This window comes from Macrobrachium nipponense, chromosome 7, assembly GCF_015104395.2.
Source record: "Macrobrachium nipponense isolate FS-2020 chromosome 7, ASM1510439v2, whole genome shotgun sequence".
In the NCBI taxonomy this organism is placed as follows: Eukaryota; Metazoa; Arthropoda; class Malacostraca; order Decapoda; family Palaemonidae; genus Macrobrachium; species Macrobrachium nipponense.
This window is the reverse complement of record NC_061109.1, coordinates 52,971,196-52,994,536: the sequence shown is the minus strand read 5'-3', so window position 1 is coordinate 52,994,536 and position 23,341 is coordinate 52,971,196. Positions and strand designations below refer to the sequence as shown.

The following is a 23,341-nucleotide window of genomic DNA, read 5'->3' as shown; positions in this document are numbered from 1 at the left end:
AATACGGGGGGGTTCCCTGAATATACAGTTTACACAAAATGTAAGAAAAGATGTCGCAGGGAAAAATGAGCTTAACCCTTAAACGCCGAATGGACGTATTTTACGTCGACATTTTTTGTCTCTCGAATGCCGACTGGACGTATTTTACGTCGACATACAAAAGTTTTTTTACAAATTCGCGGAAAAATACTTATAGGCCTACCAGCCAAAAACTCTTGAATCACGCACCTTGGGGGATGCTGGGAGTTCACGGATCAAGGTGTTGTTTTGTTTACAATCGTTACGCAGGCGCGCAAGTGCGAATTTCTTTCTTGCAACACTAAAAAGTATGGGTGACACATCTCGGAAAATATTTCGTCACTTTGACATAATTTTTGTACCATTTTAAATTAGCCGTTACATGGAGTATTATATATGAAAATGTGCACATTTTTATGTAGAATACAACAAAAAATACTCATGATTGTAGCTTTTATCAGTTTTGAGATATTTTCATGTAAATAACGATAAGTGCCAAAATTTCAACCTTCGGTCAACTTTGACTCTACCGAAATGGTCAAAAAACGCAATTGTAAGCTAAAACTCTTATATTTTAGTAATATTCAATCATTTACCTTCATTTTGCAAAAAATTGGAAGTCTCTAGCACAATATTTCGATTTATGGTGAATTTATGAAAAAACTTTTTCCTTATGTCCTCGCTGTAACTCTTCCGAAAAATATCATACATGCAATTGTGGTAATGTTTGCACCATTTTAAAATTAGCCGTTACATAAAGTTTTATATATGGAAATGTGTGCAATTTTATGGAAAATACAACTAAAAACAACCCATGGTTGTAGCTTTTATTAGTTTTGAAATATTTTCATATAAAAAATGATAAGTGACAAATTTTCAACCTTCGGTCAACTTTGACTCTACCGAAATGGTCGAAAAATGCAATTGTAAGCTAAAACTCTTATATTCTAGTAATATTCAATCATTTACCTTCATTTTGCAACAAATTGGAAGCCTCTAGCACAATATTTCGATTTATGGTGAATTTATGAAAAAAATAACATTTTCTTTACGTCCGCGCGGTAACTCTTCCGAAAAAATCATACGTGCGATTGTGGTAACGTTTGCACCATTTTAAATTAGCCGTTACATAAAGTTTTATATATGAAAATGTGCGCAACTTTATGTAGAATACAACAACAAATAATTGAAGGTTGTAGCTTTTCTCATTTTCGGAATATTTTCATATAAATCACGATAAATAGAAAAAAAAACCACGTTCGGTCAACTTTGACACTATCGAAATGGTAGAAAAACGCAATTGTAAGCTAAAACTCTTACAGTCTAGTAATATTCAGTCATTTATCTTTATCTTCTAGTAATATTCAGTCATTTATCTTTATCTTGAAACAAATTCGAAGTCTCTAGCACAATATTTAGATTTATGGTGAATTTAATGAAACTTTCCTTCCCTCTGCCCACGGATTCTCCGCCACAAATCTTCGAAATATTTGCTCCATTTCATATTAGGCATTTCATAGAGTTTTATAAATGAAAATGTGCGCAATTTTATGTAGAATAAAACGAAAAATATTTGAAGGTTGTAGCTTTTCTAATTTCCGAAATAATTGCATATAAAAAAAATATATATATAAAAATTTGACATTCAGTCAACTTTAACTCATCAGATATGGTCGAAAACTGCAATTGTAAGCTAATACTCTTACAGTATAGTAATATTCAATCATTTGTCTTCATTTTGAAAGAAATTGGAAGTCTTTAAAACAATATTTAGATTTATGGTGAATTTTTGAAAATATTTGGTTACGTCTGCGCATTACGAATTCATGCATTATTTTGTCATAATATTTCATTGGTGTTGCTTTTATCGTTTTACAATGTGTTATATACCAAAATGATTGAAATTTAGTGTACATTACCAAAATGATTGAAATTTAGTGTACATTACAACGAAAAAAAAATTAACTCGTTACCTTTAACTGTTTTGCGCATTAGCACGATTTGATACAATTATATATGAAATTTGTTTTCGCGCTGTCATATATCGCATTATTTATATATGATAATGATAATTTTTTTCATTTCTGATGGTTACATACTAAACTTCAGGCAATGACAAAAAAAGGAGCCAAAAATGAACTCTTAATCTTGAAAACTAAGAGCGCTGTGATTTTTTTTTCCGCACTCACTCCGAGACCGCCTCGCCACACGGAAGACGATTTTTAATATACCCCTTCGGCGTTTAAGGGTTAACAGTCAGGCAAAGAGCTCATGAAAACACATCTACATCACATGATGGCCAAAAGCAATTTGGAATGTTGCATCCAGCCAGGCAGGCATTCCCCCCTACCAAACAGTAGTTACTGCCTAACCACATGTTCAAGAGTTATACAGCCATTGTCTAGCTTTGCCAAGAGTAATTCCTAAGGTAAGAGACCAATGGTTTGTATATCATGTAGGAACACTTAAGAATTCTGTACAACAAAACTTTCAGCAATTTTCACACCTGTTAAGAAGCTAGATTTTGTAAACAAAATAAAATAAAATAAAATAAAAAAATTCAATAAAAAGGCTTATCATTAATACTTCCCTAACACAATATACAAACAAACAGATCCATAACCCACCTGCATTTCTCACCATAGTTACACGCTCCTTTTAAAAAATAACGACAAATCATTGAAGGCTTGTCATTGGGATCATGTGAAAATCGACAGTTATCTCCTTTTCGACAAACACCATTTTTGAAATACCTGCAGAGCAAGATACAATCTGTTTACTAAAGTTGACATTTTTTGTCCAAAATAGCAGTTACACTATCAACTGATGCTTCCTTCTCACTTCTTCAAATATCGAACACTAACACCTGTTGCTATATTGCTAATTCCATCAGTGAGAGTTTTTTATATTAAAAAATGACATTTTTATAATGAAACAGTTTTATATATACTACTTACAAGAAAATATTTATATAATAAAATAACAATTTGTCAAAAAATGATATTGTTATGATACAATAAAGTTTTATACATACTTACCTGGCAGATATATACACAGCTATTACTCCGTTGTCCCGACAGAAATTCGAATTTCGCGGCACACGCGGCAGGTAGGTCAGGTGATCTACCCCCCCGCCGCTGGGTGGCGGGAATAGGAACCATACCCATTTTCTAATTCATATTTTTTCTTCCAGCTGTCTCCTGAGGGGAGGCTGGGTGGGCCATTTAATTGTATATATCTGCCAGGTAAGTATGTATAAAACTTTATTGTATCATAACAATATCATTTTTATACATTCAACTTACCTGTCAGATATATACATAGCTGATTCACACCATTGGTGGAGGGTAAAAGACAGCTATTACTGAATAGACAGGTAAACAACATACGTTGTAGGTAATAAATAAATAAAACCTTGGTTCCTATGTGTTTAGACGAAGGGTCGACTTCCTAGCTATTGGTAGTAGTCTGCTTCATCTCAAGAGCCTCAGCGAGGATGTGACCTATGGCTAAGAGTTCTTGTAGATCTGTCAATGGGGTCTTATCCACTTACTTGACAGAATCTAGTGGTCATTTGTCAATGGGGTCTTATCCACTTACATGACAATACACCAATGCCTATTGGCATAATTTAAGGAGCACAACCGATCCCGATCACCTGATCCTAAACACGAGGGTTTGGTTCTTAATTGAAAAGAGCTATCCCCCAAACTCATTCAAATAACCCCAGAAAATAATACACTTATGTTAAAATAAAAAATTTTTAATTCACTAGTTAAGGATCAGTGTCGGCTCCCTATCCCAGCAACTCATCCGTGGACACATATAACAAAGAGAGAAGGATCTCTCATAGGCCCACTTGATCTCCTTCGTGCAAAGAGAAGTCAACACAGAGTTGCCATCTCCCGTTATTACAGCAATATGTCTCTCAAGACATATGTTATGGAAAGAACAAGAATTGTTAAAAGCTCGCACTTCAAGCACTTTAATTACTTAGCTGTTTGAAGGAATCATCAAGTTACTCAAGAAGTGCTTTAGAGATTCCACTGTTCCAAAGAAGACCAGGGCTTTCTTTGAAATAGATCTCTTCTGGATGAAGCCCAGAGCCTGGCTGGCGCCTCGCGCCTGCCTGGCGCTTCGCTTGCCTGGCGCCTGGCTGGTGCTTTGCGCCTGCCTGGCGCCTCGCGCCTGCCTGGCGCCTCGCCCCTGGCTTGCGCCTCGTGCCTGGTTGGCACCTTGCGCCTCGCCCCTGGCTTGCGCCTCGCGCCTGGTTGGCGCCTTCGCCTGCCTGGTTCCTCGCGCCTGGCGCCTGGCTGACTTCTCCCCACTTGCTGGAGATTCGCGCTTGTTAGGAGTCTCGATGAAAACTGGCGATGTCCACCTCGGACACTTTATTTGCCTGATTTATTCGCCTCTAGCGCATCTGCGCCAGATTGAAGGCCTACTCCTTCTCCTCATCAGACAATGACAGTGTTTATTTGGACTGTCTTGCTCTGGCGTCTTTACGCCTGTTTGGCATTTGGCGCCTGATTGGCACTACATTGTCCGAAAGTCTGAACATCCACAATCGTTTATCAGGAGAATGGAAAAGGGTGGAAGAAATTCTTTCACTTTGAGCTTATGGCCTCTGCAACAAGGGGAGGTAATTTTAGTCAGCTACATCCAGTAGACGATAGGAAATCTAATAGTCCGAGAGACCAGTCTTCCTCCGAGGAGGATAATACTTGATACTTCCGTTGCTAATGAGCACTCTTCCTATATGTTGATGAGTTCTCTCGTTGCAAAATCTTCCCTATCCTTGCACGAAGGCAGGGAAAGAGCCTGGAAGTCTAAGGAGAGACTGAGCTGAAATTGGGAGGATTCCTGATTTCTAGCTCTTTAAATATATCTCTTCAATCTTCTGGGAAGTAGTTTTTAGCCCTCATCGTATTCCAAAGACTCTGTCAGCAAACGTTTAAACCTTATCTTCTTTTGTAGATGACAACATAAATACATTGCCTGGACAACGAATCCTTTATCTGAAAGCGTTGATCCAGGAATAAAAGGTTTTAGTTCTTTTGCCAAACATACCATGCTGGCAGGAACCCATTGCCAAGTCTTTCTAGAATTTGATTCCAGATTCCAAGCCCAAAATTTCACTCGTCCTTTTGGTCGTTTAGTACCATGAGGAGCAGTTCCATCTTGTCAGAACACGGAATCTGAGGCCCAAATAGGATCCCATTGTAATTATAAGATCTCCTAGTCTTGTCATATAGAGGTATGTATAAGATCCCGAAGATCTTAATGCATCTAGCTATCTCCAATTCCCTTTATAGAGACAGAGTATAGCCTTTTACTGCGTTCTTTGATAGCAGATATATACAAAGGTGATTCTTTCCTCTGAAAGGGAAGAAAAAAACCGCTATGTGTTTCACAGAGGTATCGGAAGAGGACAGTCCTCATTCCCTCTAGCACGATCTGCAGTAATTATATACTCTTATACATGACTACGTCATTTACCTTGAAACATCCTCTCATTCATGTCCACTTCTGGTCAGTCTGCACGTAGACAGACTCAGAGTGGAGAGGTTGTTAAGGTCCATTTAAAATAGATGCTGAAAGAATATTCAGACTGTCTTGGAAAAGACTTCCAAAACCTGCTGTGAGAAGAACGTGACCTCTGTGAATCCTAAGTCTAAAATGAGGCATAACGTATTATCCTCTCTTTCTTTGACGCCCTTTGTCTTACATTCTGTAAAGAGTTTATATTTTAGGGGAAAAAAGACTAACTTTTATTCCCCTTCTATAAAATAAAGATGGCGTATATTGCTACCTCTCTCTTATTCTTTCTTCCCGTCCTCGTGCCTGGGCAACGAGAGAATGGAAAATTCTATCATCGTTATTCTGCAAAACCAACAAATTATTATTATCCTATTCTCCTAATAAATGATCCAGGATCGAGGAGAATCATTCAAGATTCCTATCCTAGGACATCAGGCCGTAATGTACGGTTCAAATACTTGAAAGAGCCTCTCACCCAATACTGAGAGCTCCCACGAGTCTTTTCCAGTACCAAAACATCACAAGGTCTCCCTTGTTATATGTTTACATAGGAGTAGGATAATATAACATCCTGTTAATAACAATGAAAAAGGAGAAAGAGGAGCTGCATGGTTCAAGGGAATAGCCGAAACATGCAATAAAAAAGGGGTTGCCAAGGTCTTTCTAAAACCTGCACCCAGATTAACTTACGAGTCTGATATATTTTCTATCACTTGTCTCATAAGGTTGAGGAAAGCGAGAGACCTCTAAAGATATCGGTTGTCTTCACCATATAAAGGTCTTTAAAGCAGAAGAACCCACTTATCCTAACACGTACTACGTTCGCCTGTGCCGATATCTAGAATATTGTCAGTAGAGGGTGATCTGGCAAAAGAAAGTTTCTCCCAAAACAACTCCTCTTGCCAGGAAAGAAATCGCTCACGCGACCACTATATTACCTGACATGAGAAGTCTGTTCTTTTTAGAGACTTCCGCAATTTCAGTTAATCCTGACAAGGGCCACGGCCTCCTGTGCGACAACTTGTGTCCCTGTCAGGAAAAAACTGGCTGGTGCTCCGCGCCTGGTTGGCGCTTCGCGCCTGGCTGGCGCCTATCGCCTGGTTAAAGCCTGGCTGGAGCCTTTATGGCCCATTACTTGCAACCGTGGTCAGGAAATCTCGATATCAAAATAAGAAGAGGTGCTGTAAGAATCCTATAATTCTACAGTACTTTCATAGTTGGATGTTTTCTTCTCAATTTTTCCTCTAATTCGAGTATATCGGAAGGGGAATTATTCTTTCCTCGGTTAATTCTTCCGTCCCCCCCCCTTTTTTTTCCTGAACGAGAAGGACTACTCCAGTGCGAGGGACTGAGTAACTTCCTAGCTCTATGTAGGAAAGCATAATTTGCTCTAAGGTATATCTATTAACTAATTATTTTCTAGTTGGAGCCAGGCGTCTGGCTGGTGCTTATGATTCCTTATGGCATGGTTCGAGGAAAAGGAAGCAGTTTACAGGAAGACTGTTCGTCTTCTACATTGCTAAGAGATCTATGAAGAAGACTTCTCGCAGGTTCTCGCAACTCTTTGCAATAAATGTTAGACATACTTTAACAGTTATTATCGTCGATCGAGGTTCTCACGGACTCGCAAATTCTTGCATTGCTTTTATTTAATAACTCGCTCAAACGAGAAATATTTTGGATGGTGCTCTTGGCTTATTGCACCAGGTTGGCGCAACTTGCGCCAGGCTGGCGCCTCCTACTAATTATCTTTATGTTATATGCCAGAACATCTGTGTCTTTATGGTACCCGACATCCTTTCATATGTTAATTCCGTTCTTATTATGAAAAACTTTTAATATACGTAGTATAATCCATTCAGGGAAACCATTTCCCACAAGAAAAGAATGTTTCCCATCCGACTCATACAACTTCTGCGCAATATCCGATTCTAAATACGGTTGTGTCCTTTCTCGAAAGACTTAACCATAACGTAGTCTTGAAGTGAATCTCTATTACATCTCTCTTCTCACTAAGTATGTACTTTAATAAGCCATGCTTTCGTAAGTATGAGTGCATTAAATAATATAATGTTCTGCTGCATTAGAATCCTTTAATCATGTTACCTACGGTAAACAGCATTGAAAGGTTGTAATATCTTTCTTATTGAAAGCTTCCTAACAAAAGGCAGACAATATTTTATTTATGATAGCTTCAGTATTCCCTCAATCCGAGGCTAAGACCACGATTGTAGGGAAGAGATACGGTTAGTTATCCCATTCTGTAGGAGAGAGAGCTGTAAACGACCGCTCACGACTGAGAACAAGATGGTACTGCGTTGGTCTCAGACTCAAAGCGAAAGCAGTCTTCGAAAGCCATCTGGCCTGCCCTTTCCAGAGTTGCCAGTTACTCCATTAAATAAAGGAATCTTATAAAATTATTATCGAACTTCAGGAAGTGTTTATATAAGCATAATTAAGCGAACGAGACTTCGACAAGTCTAGAAACTAAATAGGTGTCGTCTAAACAATCCTTTTAAACATATTCCTTCCTAGGAAAGTCCTAGAAGGGTACTGGTAATTCATGGAAACCTCTTCTAACACGAAGAAAAATGTTTCTATCCTACTCTCAATTCACCAATAAAATATGCTTCTCCGATCACTTCTCGAAAACACGATAGCATCATATTCTAGCATAATAGAATCCTCTATAATACTGTTACATTAAGGTAAACTATTAATTTAGGAAATTTTGTAAGGAATTCACTTGACCATTATAACCCTCTTACGCCGATTGGACGTATTAAACGTCGAGTCAAAATGTCTCCCGTATGCCGATTGGAACGTATCTACGTCGGCTCAAAAAAGTTTTTTTTAAAAAACTTCGCGGAAAAAATACTTTATAGGCCTACCAGCCGAAAACTTTTGTATCACGCGCCTTGGGGGATGCTGGGAGTTCACGGATCAAGGGCGTTGTTTGTTTACAATCGCTACGCAGGCGCGCAAGCGCGAATTTCTTTCTTATCGCAACTAAAAAAGTATCAGTGACACATCTCGGAAATTATTTCGTCACTTTGACACAATTATTGCACCATTTTAAATTATCCTTTACATGAAGTATTATATATGAAAATGTGCGCAATTTCATGCACAATACAACTAAAAAATACTCATGATTGTAGCTTTTATCATTTTGAAATATTTTTCATATAAATAACGATAAGTGCAAAAATTTCAACCTTCGGTCACTTTGTGACTCTACAGAAAATGGTCGAGAAAAACGCAATTGTAAGCTAAAATTCTTATAGTAATAGGTAATATTCAATCATTTGCCTTCATTTTGCAACAAATTGGACGTCTCTAGCACAATATTTGCGATTTATGGTGAATTTATGAAAAAACTTTTTCCTTACGTTCGTGCGATAACTCTTCCGATAAATTTTTTCGTGCGATTGTCCTAATGTTTTGCACCCTTTTAATTTGCCGTTACATAAAGTTTTATATATAGAAATGTGCGCAATTTCTGCACAATACAACAAAAAACAACCATGGTTGTAGCTTTTATCAGTTTTTGAAACATATTTTTTCATATAAATAATAACGTTAAGTGCAAAAATTTCAACTTTCGGTCAACTTTGACTCTACCGAAATGGTCAAAAAACGCAATTGTAAGCTAAAAACTCTTATATTCTAGTAATATTCAATCATTTACCTTCATTTTGCAACGACTTGGAAGTCTCTAGCACAATTTTGATTTATGGTGAATTTATGAAAAAAAAAAATTACGTTCGCGCGGTAAACTCTTCCGAAAAAATCAGAATTTTTTTTGTGCGATTGTCGAAATGTTTTGCACCATTTAAAATTAGCTGTTACATAAAGTTTTATATATGAAAATGTGCGCAATTTCATGTAGAATACAACTAAAAATGATTGAAGGTTGTAGCTTTTCTCTTTTTCGAAATATTTGCATATAAATCACGATAAATAGAAAAAAAACCACGTTCGGTCAAATTTGACTCTACCGAAATAGTTGAAAAACGCAATTGTAAGCTAAAACTCTTACGGCCTAGTAATATTCCCTCATTTTCTTCATTTTGAAACAAATTTGAAGTCTCTAAAACATATTGTGATTTATGGTGAATTTTTGAAAAATATATTTTACCTTCACTCCGCGCGCCGATTCGCGGCCGCAAGTCTCCGAAATACGTACATGGCATTATCCTAATATTTGCTCCTTTTCATATTAGCCTTTTATAGAGTTTCATATATCAAAATGTGCGCAAATTCCATGAAGAATACAATAAAAAATAATTGAAGGTTGTAGCTTTTTCCATCTTCGAAATATGTGCATATGAAAAAATATATATATTAAAATTTCGACATTCGGTCAAATATAACTCGTCCGAAATGGTCGAAATCTGCAATTCTAATCTAAAAACTCTTACAGTATCCTAATATTCAATCATTTGTCTTAATTTTGAAACAAATTGGAAGTCTCTAGAACAATATTGTGATTTACGGTGAATTTTTGAAAAAAATATTTTTTTGCGTCCGCGCGTTACGAATTCGTACATCATTTTTGTGATAATATTTTTCCGGTGTTGCTTTTATTGTTTTACAATGTATTATATATCAAAATGATCGCAATTTAGTGTACAATACAACGCAAATAAAAGTAACTGGTTAGCTTTGACCGTTTTCTGCACAGCGTGATTTGAAATACAATTATGTATGAATTTTTTTTTCGCTACCATATATCGCATTATTACAGTGATAATGATATTATTTTTGTTTCATTTCTGATGGTTGCATTCTAAACTTCAGGCAATGACAAAAAAAAGGAGCCAAAAATGAACTCTTAATCTTCAAAAGTACGCGCGCTGTAATTTTTTGAAAAAATTATTTTTTTCCACTTCCGCGCTCAGTCCAAACGGGGCCCGGCATACGGGAGACGTTTTGATTTTAGGGCTCCGGCGTAAGAGGGATAACATAAATTTCGGTATGTGTATATGCCTTGCCATACCGTAGTCCTAAGGCGACTTGTCCTAAGCATGGTAGGAGCTAGAAGCTTAAAAGTCATACATATATGCTTTATCACTCAACGAGATCCATATAATTCATTCGATTGACAAATAATCTAAATAGTTCTCATCAGAATAGATCTACTATATCTAAAAATGCACCGATGGGGAATTTTTATATGTTGAAATAACAATTTCATACCCCCATGGGATAGCGCTCTCGTCTAGTTGCGAAAAATGTCGAACAATGACTTTATCATAAATGTTATCGAATGATCTCTAATATTAGAAGGCACTAAATCGTCGCCTGATTTCGAAAGGTGGATCGATTAATGTCATTCTCATTTGAATAATTCTACCAGAAGGCATTATACGAGGATCTTCGTCAATTTCATTCATTCGAAGTTCTCCTATCCATCGTGGTGAACCAGTAGGCATAAAAGGGAGAAACACTGTTTTAGGATGCCTTTCCAATGGCTATCCCTGGCAGTGGGTGGGACGCTCTACAGAAAACCTGCCGAGGGGACGCCTGACCAGTGGGGATTCTCTGAAACCTCCATTACGGTTTTTCGACATTCTTCTCCTGGGGTTTGGGGTTGAGCTTGGAAGAGGTCTAGACCTAGAGAGCGAGACAGAGCCGATCAGACGCACCCTCCATTATAATGGGGGAACACTATATTCACTTCTTACGTTCTAAGAGTTCGCATTTGAACTATATCCAAAGTCTACAATTTGCAATATGATATTGTAGATTCTGCGGAGTAAGAAGGTGATGGAGGATGCAACAATACTAGTACTGTTAATACTATAATTGCTCGTTAACACAAGAGCTAATAAAGCTTCTAAAGGATAGTTACTTTTCTGACTTCTGCAACTAGGAAGAAAAAATATACATTTCCTTAATCAAACTCTAACACTTATTTGTATTAATGAATAAATATAAGTAAATTCCCTTTCATGAAAAAAAAAAAGTATAAGTAATTCCCTTTTCGTGAAAGTGCAAGAGTGTCTACCGAAAAACTTCGGTAGTTACACGTCACTAATCTTCGAAATTTTGCGAATTTAAATTTTATAAAAAAAATTAACAAAAGCGTATGCTGACCCAAAGATCCATTACTTCCCTGTAAAAGTTAGCCCAGACGATCGATGGCGATGAAACACGAAAATCCATCAGGAGGAACTGCAAACGTTGTTTACATTCCAAGCGACAGAAAAAATATGAATTAGAAAAACGGGGTATGGGTTTCCTATTCCCGCCACCAGCGGCCGGGGGGGGTAGATCACCTGACCTACCTGCCGCGTGTGCCGCAAAATTCGAATTTCTGTCGGGACGACGGAGTAATAGCTATGTATATATCTGACAGGTAAGTTGAATGTATAAAATTGTATTTTTCCTAACTATACAAACCTGAGGTCCTTTAACATATGGAATGTAATCAGTGGCAGCTGGAACTGGTCGTAAGCTTTGAACAAGGAGGTTCGGTAGTTAACTGCTTGTCCGGTAGTCGGGTGTCCAGCCCGGTTGGGAGGTGAAGCTTCACTTTGCTTTAGGCCCAGGAAAACAGAGTGAGGTGGGACTATGTGTACAGGACATCAGGTTTGTATAGTTAGGAAAAATACAATTTTCAACAAAATGATATTGTTATGATACAATAAAGTTTTGTACATACGTACTTACCTGCAGATATATACTTAGCTTTAGACTCAGTCGTTCCCGACAGAAAATGACAATTTGTCGAAAAATGATATTGTTATGATACAATAAAGTTTTATACATACTTACCTGGCGGATATATACTTAGCTATTAGGCTCCGTCCATCGTCTGGACAGAATTTCGAATTTCGCGCACACGCTACGGGTAGGTCAGGTGATCTACCCGCTCTGCCGCTGGGTGGCAGGAATAGGAACATTCCCGTTTTCTATCAGATTTTCTCTCTACCATCTGTCTCCTGAGGGGGAGGATGGGTGGGGCAAGTAATTGTATATATCTGCCAGGTTAAGTATGTATGAAACTTTATTGTATCATAACAATATCATTTTCATACAATCAACTTACCTGTCAGATATATACTTAGCTTGAATTGGCACCCTTTGGTGGAGGGTAAGAGACAGCTTATTCTGGAATAGACAGGTAAACAACATATGTTGTAGGTATAAATAAAATCTTGGTTCCTACCTGATAGGTGGTAGACTTCGTGGGGGGTTTGCCCAAGAGTAGTCTGCACACCTCAAGAAACTTTAGCGAGATATATGATCTATGGCCAAAGAGTTCTTGTGGGTCTGCCGATGGGGTCTTATCCGCTTACTCGGCAGAGCCTGAAAGGACTTTGTCAATGGGTGCTGATCCCACTTATATGACAATACACCTTATGAAGGAGCATACAACCAATCCCGACCACCTGATCCTAACCACATGTTAGAAATAAAGATTGTTCCGAGTTATCCCCCGAACTCTTCACAACAACCACAACTCAAAAAGCACAATACGCACACATACATAAATTCAAAAAAAAAATTATAACTCACTAATCAGATATCACAAGAGTTTCTTACTGAACAACAGAGATGGCCGCCCGTGCCGGCACCAAGTCCTTTTTGTTTGAAGAGACTCTAGAATATATCTAAAAAGAAGGTAAGTATATACTTAAGGATTGGTGTTGGCTCCCAATACCCAGGATCATATCCGCCGATACGAAAGGACCCAGAGAAAAACATTCATCATAGGTCACACGAAGTCTCTCAAGTAATGAGATGCAAATTACTGAGTTGCATCTCCAAAATGTGTATCTATGATGTTTTTAAGTGACCTATTCTTTTGAAACGAGAGAGACGTCGCTACTGCTCTCACTTCATGAGCTTCACTCTCAACAGTCGGAACTCTTCGTCAGGACAGATCTTATGCGCGTCTGTAATGACGTTTCTCACAAAGAATGCAAAGAGCATTCTTGGACATCAGTCTTGTGGGGTCTTTTTTACCGCGCGCCAAAGACCTTGTCTAGAGCCTCCCATCTGGTGTTTTCTCTGAAGGTAATTTTAGAGCTCTTACAGGACATAGAGACCTCTCTGCTCTCTGCCTACGAGACTCGATAAGCCTTTAACCTCGAAGGACGACTTAGGAGCCAGGGATTTCGTGGGATTCTCGTTTTTAGCTAAAAAGAAAAAACAAGGGTTTTAAACTGAGCAAAATAGCTGAGTCTCCCTGAATCCTACTTTATCCTCCAGAGGTCATGTAATTCAAACTTAATTCTCTTTGCCGTAGCTAAAGATAATAGGAATAGGCATTTCCTAGTGATGTCTCGAAACGACGCCAGATGAGGAGGTTCGAAACCTTTCGGATGACAGGAACTTGAGTACCACGTCTAGGTTCCAGTTAGGAGGGACCGGTTCCTTAGACTTCGTAGTCTCAAAGGATCTTATGAGATCGTGGAGATCCTTGTTATCTGCCAGATCTAACCCTCCTTTATTCCTGAAGACTGCCGAAAGCATACTTCTGATCCCTTTATTGTGGATACAGCTAGATGAGATTCTTCTCTCAGGAATAGAAGGAAATCCGCAATTTCCGCTACAGAGGTAATGGAGGAGGACGACTTCTTAGTTCTGCACCACCACCTAAAAACCTCCCACTTGGACTGAAATACTTGTCTAGTGGAGGTTCTGCGGGCTCTCGCGATCGCGCTTGCAACTTTACGAGAAACCCTCTCGCTCTGACGAGTCTTTCGATAGTCGAAAGGCAGTCAGAGCGAGAGCAGGGAGGTTTTGATGATACCTCTGGAAGTGTGGCTGTTTGAGAAGATCCATCCTTCTTGGGAGGGATCTGGGAAATCTACCATCCACTCCACCACCTCCGTGAACCAGTCGTGCGCCGGCCAAAAGGGGGCTATCAATGTCATCCTCGTCCCCTTTGAAGCCACAAAATTTTTTCAGCACTAATCCCAGGATTGAACGGAGGAAAAGCGTAGACGTCTACGTGAGACCCAGTCTAGTAGAAAGGCGTCTACTATCAGAGCTCTGGGTCTTCCACGACCGAGCAAAAGACAGCCAGCCTTTTGGAGAGGAACGTGGCAAAGAGATCCACATGAGGAGTCCCCCCAAAGAGACCAGAGATCTGACACACATCTTTGTGTAGGATCCACTCTGTGTGAAGGACCTGGTTCCTCCTGCTGAGCCTGTCCGCCCTCACATTCCTTTCTCCCTGAACGAACCTTGTAAGCATGGAAGATGTTCCTCTGAGACGTCCAAAGCAGAAGATCTCTTGCAAGTTCGTAAAGGAACAAGGAGTGAGTCCCTCCTTGTTTCCGAATGTAGGCAAATGCTGTGGTGTGTCCACATTTACTTGAACTACTTTGTTTGAAACAAGAGGTTCTAGACTCTTCAGAGCCAGGTGTACGGCGAAGAGCTCTTTGCAGTTTATGTGCCAAGACACCTGTGCTGCTTCCCAGGTGCCTGACACTTCCTTCGAGCCTAATGTTGCTCCCCAACCTTTCTCCGACGCGTCGGAGTACAACACTAGATCTGGGTTCTGGATTTTCAGGGAGATCCTTTGCCGTTCTCCTTCAGAGGGGGCAACCACCATTCCAAGTGAGGTCTCATCTCCACTGGAATGGGAAAGGCGTCTGAAAGATGTTCCGGTCTTCCAACTCCAAGACCTCTTGAGGAAAGAATTGAAGTGGGCGTAAATGAAGTCTTCCTAGTGGGAAGAAACTGTTCGAGCGAGGAAAGGGTCCCTAGAAGGCGCAGCCATTCCCTCTGTTCCTTCCCTAAGAAGAGAGAGACTTTCTGCAAACCTTTTTGCGATTCTCTCTTGCGAAGGAAATACTCGGAAACCCCCTAGAATCCCATCTTGAAATCCCGCGATAGGGGGGGGTGGGGGGTGGACCTAAGTTCTGTCTGGGGGTGCAGTTTGTTGACTTCTCGAGGTTTGTTTACGAGTAATCCCAACGATCTGATCAGGTTTGGAATGTCAACGTAAGGTCCTCCAAGCACTGTCTCTCTGATCTGGCCCTGATGAGCCAGATACAGAGAGATATTTACACCTTTGAGGTGAAGAAACCTCGCCACATTCTTCATCAGGCTTGTGAAGACCTGAGGAGCTGTGGAAAGGCCGAAACACAAGGCTCTGAACTGAAGATCCTTCCCCCTGTCATGAAACGGAGGTACTTCTTCGATGAAGGGTTGGATCGGGACATGAAAATAGGCGTCTTGGAGGATCCAGAGCACCATCCAATCTCCTTGTCGCATAGCCGCAAGGACTGAGGCAGAAGTCTCCATCGAGAACTTCTCCTTCTGAACAAATTTGTTCAGAGAGCTGACGTCTAGTACCGGTCTCCAGCCTCCCGAGGCCTTTGCAACCAGAAAAAGGCAATTGTAAAACTTTGGGGAGTTTTGATCCAGTACTAGTTCTATCGCTCTCTTGTCCCACATCTGATCCACCATCAATCGAAGAGTATCCCTCAGCACAGGATCCTTGTACCTGGCTGACAGTTCCCGCGGAGTTGAAGTCAGGGGAGGACTGTCCAGGAAAGGGATAAGATATCCTTTCCTTATTACAGACATTGATGAAGCGTCTGTGTTGATACATGCCCAGGACTCCACAAAATCCCAGGAGCCTGGCACCTAACTGGTGCTTGGAGGAGAAGAAGCATCACTTTCCCTTCTTAAAGGGACGAAAGGCAGACCTACCTCTTTTCTCAGGAGCCTTCCTTCTTGAGGGAGCTCTGGAGGTAGGGCCACTCGAAAGGCTGAACCGATGTACTCGGTCCTTTCTTTTCCGCCACAGTAGCAGGTTTCTTCTTCCTTGCTGACTGGGTAAGAAGGTCTTGAGTCGCCTTCTCAGTTAATGAACGAAAAATGTCCTTCACTAACTGAGAAGGAAACAAAAAGTCCGATAATGGAGAGTACAGTAGTGCTGCCCTTTGAGTGGGAGACTGCTTTAGTCAAAAAGGCACTAGACTGTCCCTCTTCTTAAGAAGACCTGCTCCAAATAAAGAGGACATCTCAAACGAGCCATCCTGTACCACTTTGTCAATACATGACAGAATACACAGGAGAACTTCTGGGTAGAGTCCTTCCGAATCATGGGCCTTCTTGGACATCACCCCAAGGGACCAATCTAAAAAGTTGAAAACTTCTAATACATGGAAGAGTCCCTTGAGGAGATGATCCAGCTCTGAAATGCCCCAAGTCACACGGGCAGAGTTCAAACCTTGCCTTCGTGACGCATAGACTAAGTTGAAAAGTCCGCTTCTGCCGAAGACGGAAGAGAAATGCCCATATTCTCTCCCGTCTGATAACCAAACCATGCCCCGTTTACCAGCGAGTCTCGCTGGGGCATGCAGAAGACCGTTCTGACCAACTCCTTCTTTTTCGAATCCATCCAAGAATGATTTAAAGACTGAAGAACCCTCTTCATAGAAATGGCGGGCTTCATTCTTAGAAAAGACGAAGACTTCTTCGCCTTTGCGCTTGAGAACAGAGCGCGCGGAGAAGGAGGAGCGGCAGGGGTCAAATCGTCTCCATATTCTTCCAGAAGCAAGGCTGTCAATACTTTATAGTTAGATAGTCCTTCTCTTCCATGATACTCATCTTCCGAGTTTTCCTCCAACTCGGGGTCTAGAGGAGTCTCCGTAGACAAATCAGGACGTCTTTCCTCTGGGGAGACAAAACAAAATCTGATAGGCGGAGAGGGACTAAGGGAATGATACTCCTTCCTTTTCAAAGTCTGAGCTTTTAAGAGAAGCTTCCTTCTTGGTTGGCGCCAAAAGCCTAGGCTTCTCTCCATAAAAGGATGACGCCTCACGCTTGGATGACGCTTCTCATCCGCCGAGTGTCCTGGCTGACGCCTCGCGCTTGGCTGACTGCTGACGTCTGGATGACGCCTTGCGCCTGGAAGACGTCTCGCTCTCAACTGGCGTCCTGACTGGCGCCAAAACCTTGGCTGGCGCCTCGCGCTTATATGACGCTCTGTATGACGCCTCGCGCCTGTAAGACGCCTCACGTCTATCCGGCGTCACGTCTCTGCCATAAGGTTCTCTTGATCTCGATCTAGAAACCGAAACCTTTTCAGCATGTTTGGAAGACGAAGCTTCACGTCTGCAAGATGCCTCGCGTTTTGCAGGAGAGAGAGGACGAGACTTTTTGATTGGAAGCGAAACGTCCTTCTTACGAGGAGGATCTCTCGCTAACACTCCCACCAATGAGGCTAGCTGTTCTTGTACAGCAAGGAGAATTTTCCTTGAAGCTTCTCCCACGTCATCTTCAAGCGCTCCGGGCTTGAATCCAATTCAGGTTCTCTCAAATGCCGTTTCAGTGGCCTAGAAAGGTCCGAATCCTTCCACCCTCGTTTAGGTGAAGGAGAGGGAGAGGAAGAGAAACACTCTCGCAGGACGCTTTTTCTATAGCGGCCCTGAGCAGCCTGAATCGAAACAGAGCCTGCTGAAGGGACGTCTGACCGTTGGGGATTCCCCACGACCTCCTTAAGGCTTTCGACTTTCCTTCTCCTCTGGGCATGGGAGCTTGGAAGAGGTCTTGGCCTGGGAGCATCGCAGGGACGATCAAACGCCCCCTCCACAACACTGGGAGCACTCACTTCACTGAACATTTCACTTTCACTATCCTTACCTTGTAAGACCGCCATTTTGGACTTCATCTTATGAATAGTAGCCTTCAGATCTGCGATTTCAGAGGCCGATTCTGAAAGTAAAGCTTGTGAAGTCGACATAGAGGGAGAATCAAAATCATCAAGATTAGATATAGGGTCAATAAAAGGCTCAATAGGCCTTGTACTCACACCTTTCAAACGTCTAACCCTATCCCTCTCTAACTTCTTCAAATAAGAAGTTAAAGTCTTCCATTCTTCTGCATTTAATCCCTCACATTCATGACAGGTATTAGTAGAAGAACACTGAAACCCCCTACATTTACGACATACAGTGAGAGGATCAACAGAAGCCTTCGGTATCCTCACCCTGCAGCCTACATTCACACACATTCTCACACTCACATTTGAGTCAGACATACTGAGAAAAATCAAAAAGCAAGTCCAAATTCAGTCCACAGTAGCGAATGCCAAAAACCACGATCCAGATACGTCACCAAAAAGCCGAGAAACGATGATCAAAAGGTTGAAATAAGATTCTAAGTCAGGAGGTAATAACAACAATGTTGATACCACCGGCGACAGAGAAAATATGATAGAAAACGGGAATGGTTCCTAGTCCTGCCGCCCAGGGCAGGCCGGTAGATCACCTGACCTACCTGTAGCGAGTGGGCGCGAAATTTGAATTTCTGTCGGGGACGACGGAGTCTTAGCTAAGTATATATCTGACAGGTAGTTGATTGTATGAAATATCATTTTTATACATTCAACACCTCCTGAGTATATACTTAGCTGATTCACACCATTGGAGGAGGGTAAAAGACAGCTAATAACTGATTTAAACAGAAATCACAACATACGTTGTAGGTAATAAATAATTAAAATGATATTGTTATGATACAATAAAGTTTCATACATACTTACCTGGCAGATATATACATAGCTATAGACTCCGTCGTCCCCGACAGAAATTCGAATTTCGCGGCACACGCTACAGGTAGGTCAGGTGATCTACCGGCCTGCCGCTGGGTGGCAGGACTAGGAACCATTCCCGTTTTCTAATCAGATTCTCTCTTCCACCTGTCTCCTGCGGGGAGGCTGGGTGGGTCTTCAATTGTATATATCTGCCAGGTAAGTATGTATGAAACTTTATTGTATCATAACAATATCATTTTCATACATTCAACTTACCTGTCAGATATATTCATAGCTGATTGACACCCTTTGGTGGAGGGCAAGAGACAGCTAACTACTGACTAGACAGGTAAACAACATATGTTGTAGGTATTTATAGACCTTGGTTCCTACCTTATCAGGTGGAAGACTTCGTGACTGCTGTCTAGGAGTCTGCTTCACCTCAAGAGCCTTAGCGAGATAGTGATCTGTGGCCAAGAGTTCTTGTGGATCTGTCGATGGGGTATCATCCACTTACTCGACAGAGCCTAACTGGCATTTGTCAATGGGAGCACATCCGCTTATATGACAACACGCCTTTATTTAAGGAGCGCAACACCGATCCCGATCACCTGTTCCTACCATGAGGGTTCACGCTAGAATTGAAAAAGAGTTATCCCCCAAACTCCTTTCAAACCTCAATAAAATTCACTAAGTTAAAATAAATTCAACTCATTATTAAAGGATCAGTGTCGGCTCCTTATCCCAGCAACGTATCTGCTGACACGTATAAACCAAGAGAGAAGGATCTCTCGTAGGTTAACTTGACGTCCTTCGTGTAATGAGCAGTCAACACATCGTTGCATCTCTCATATGTTAAAGTTAATATGTCTTCCTGACATATTGTTACGAAAAGAACAAGAATTTGCAAAAGCTCGCACTTCATGAGCTTTTAAATTCTCAGCTGTTTGAAGGTATCATCAAGTCACTTATGAAGTGCTTTAGAGATCACCATTGTTTCAAAGAAGACTAGGACTTTCTTTGAACTGGATCTCATCTGGATGAAGCCTAGAGCCTGGCTTGCGCCTGGCTTGTGCCTGGCTGGCGTTTTGCGCCTGGTTGGCGCCTCGCCCTGGCTGGCGCCTTGCTGGCGCCTTGCGCCTGGCTGGCGCCTTGCTGGCGCCTTGCGCCTGGCTGGCGCCTTGCGCCTGGCTGGCGCCTTGCGCCCTCCTGGCGCATCCTGTTTGCCTGGCGCCTCGCACCTTGCCAGAGCCTTGCGCCTGGCGCGTGGCTGACTTCTCCCCACTTGCTGGAGCTTCGAGCTTGTTAAGAGTCTCGAGGAAAACTGGCGATGTCCACATCGGACACTTTTTCCCGATTTGTTCGCCTCTAGCGCACTGCGCCAGGTTGGAGGCCGCTCCTTCTCCTCATCAGACAATGACAGTGTTCATATTGACTGTCTTTCTCTGGCGTCTTCACGCCTGTTTTGGCATTTGGCGCCTGACTGGCGCTACATTGTCCGAAAGTCCTGAAGATCCACCATCGTTTATCAGGAGACTGGAGAAGGTGGAAGAATTCTTTCACTTTGAGCTTTTGGCCTTTCCGGCAAGGGAGGTGATTTTAGTCGGGTACATCCAGTAGACGATAGGAAATCTAAAAGTCCGAGAGACAAGTCTTCCTCCGAGGAGGATCCTTATTGAATACTTCCGTTGCTAACGAGTTCTCCTCCTACATGTTGATGAGTTTTTCTCGTTGCAGAAGCTTCCCTATCTTTGCCCGAAGAAAGGGAAGGAGCCTGGAAGTTTAAAGAGATTCTGAGCTGAAATTGGTAGGGACTTCCTGATTTTCTAGCTCTTTAATGTATCTCTCTGAACCTTTTGGGAAGTAGTTTGAGCCCTCATCGCGAATTCCCAAAAGACTCTGTCAGTAAACGTTTCAACCTTGTCTTCTTCTGTAGATGACAACGTCAATACATTACCCGGACAACGAAACCTCTATCTGAAAGCGTTGATCCAGGAATAAAAGGCTTTAGTTCTTTTGCCAAACATACTATGCTGGCCAGAACCCATTGCCGAGTCTTCCTAGAATTTGATTCCAGATTCTAAAGCCAAAATTTCCACTTGTCCTTTTGATCGTTTAGGACCAGGAAGAGAAACATTTGATGAGGAGCAGTTCCATCTTGACGGAACACGGAATCTGAGGCCGAAATTTTAGGATCCCATTCTAAGTATAAGATCTCCTACTCTTATCGTATAGAGGTATTGTATAAGATCCCGAAAGATCTTAATTCTCTACTATCTCTATATTCTATGTCGAGACATAGTATATCTTTTTACGGTGTTCATTGATAGCATAAAATACCAAGGTGATTCTTCCCCTGAAAGGGAAGAAAACCATTATGTGGTTTCACAGAGGCGTCTCGGAAGAGGACAGTTTCCTTTTTTCCATCTAGCACGATCTGCAGCAACTCTATGTCTTTAACATATTTGAAGGAATTATCAAGCTTCCCTTGATAAATCCTCTCATTCATATTTACTTCTGGTCAGTCTGCACGCAGACAGACTCAGAGTGGATAGATTTTCCAGGTCCAATATTTATAATAGATTCCGATAAATCTCTACTCTTAGAAAAAAAAACCTTCCGACACATGCTGAGAGAAAGAAACGTGACCTCTGTGAATCCAACCTTTTTATTGCCAAAATGATGCATTCATCTTCTTCTTTTAATGCCCATTTATCTTAATATCTGTTAAGAATATATATAACTAGGGGAAAAAAGACTAAAGTTTATTCCCCTATTTAAATTAAAGATGGCGTATCTTGCTACCTCTCTGTTTCGAGGAAAAGGAAGCAAACTATAAGAAGCTCGTTCGTCTTCTACCTTGCGAAGAGGTCTGTGAATACTTTTCCGCAGGTTCTCACAACTCTTTCCAATAAATGTTAAAACATACATTAACAGTTATTATTGTCGATCAAGAAGGTTCTCACGGACGTGCAAAATCCCGCATCGAACCTGGTAAGGATCGTTACGTTCCGTGTCTGTTTCCAAATAGGTTAAATCGTGCTCAGCCTAATTAAAATCCTTTATAATACCGTCACATTGTGGTAAACAGCATTCATCTAGGAAACTCTTGTAAGGATAGTAGGAATTCTGTAATTAACCACGGTGTGTGCATAAGGCTTAACCGTAAACCGTTATCTTAAGGTGAATTTTCTACTACATTCTTTCCTCGCCGAGGCAGAGAGAGATCCTTAGCAAAACGAAGTACTATGTTATTCATGTTTTGCCTAAAAATCCCCTCAATTCGTGGTTAAGTCCCTGATTGTAGGGGGAATATACGGTGAACCATTCGATCCCTTAGGAGAGAGAGATGTAACCAACCGCTCACGACCGAGAACCGGATGGTACTGAATTGGCGTTACAAATCCATCTCGTTCACTGCCTGGCTGCATTCCTTCTGAGTTGCCAGTTACTCCCTTCAATGAAGGGATATAATAAAATTATTCTCGAGCCTAAGAAAGTTCTCAATAATGCAAATTTAAGCCAAACAACCTTGTTAAATACCGAAGCTGAGTAGTATTGCCGAAACAAACCAATTTTAAGCGAAGTCCTTACTAGAAAATCCTGTAAGGATATAGATAATTCCGTAGCGAAACAGAAAGGCAACTATGGTATGCGTATATGACTTGTCATTCAGTAGTCGTATACAATAAGTCTTCTACGACATTCTTTCCTCTCCGACATGCAGAGAAAGAATGGAAATCTTACTCTCTTCATTCTTTTCGTCAATAAACCCGATTGAGTATTAGTCGAAAGAGATTGCAAATGACAACCGAGGATCGAAGAGAATCTCTCCAGCTTTATTATCTTGGAGATGAATCCGTATTTTTACGCCTTTCTTATCTGGAAGAGCCTCTAATCAATGAAATGAGAGCTCGTACAAATCTTGTTCAACTTCCAAACGATTGCCCCTCTTTCTGAAAATGGTTGGTTGCATTATTTTTTAGAAGGAGGATGATTTTAATATACACTTACTATTGAACTAATTCTCACAATTCTGCTCTATCTTCCATTCCTCAAGTTGGGAGAAGATTGAGCAACTGGAGGAGAGCGCTTCCTTTCGAAAGAGGTGAAGGGCTCTTTTAGCAGTACCGACTCTAACCAGACAAGGGCTACGGCAGCCTGTGCTACATCTTGAGTCCCTGCCAGGAAAAAAGCCGAACTTGCTCTTGCCTTTATTGCATTAAGACTATCCATGACAAGGGCGACGGTCGCCTGTGCGACAACTCCCGT

The 23,341-nt window shown here is 41.2% G+C and overlaps 1 protein-coding gene across 1 annotated transcript in view; it reads right to left on the bottom strand.

The window, feature by feature from the left end:
- The window catches only part of LOC135217605 (uncharacterized), a 202,254-nt gene that overhangs the window by 167,188 nt on the left and 11,725 nt on the right, over window positions 1-23,341 (bottom strand). Inside the window, exon 3 of the mRNA XM_064253570.1 lies at window positions 2,646-2,771. Coding sequence (XP_064109640.1) covers window positions 2,646-2,771 — 126 coding nt within the window. The remainder of the gene's footprint in view (window positions 1-2,645; window positions 2,772-23,341) is intronic.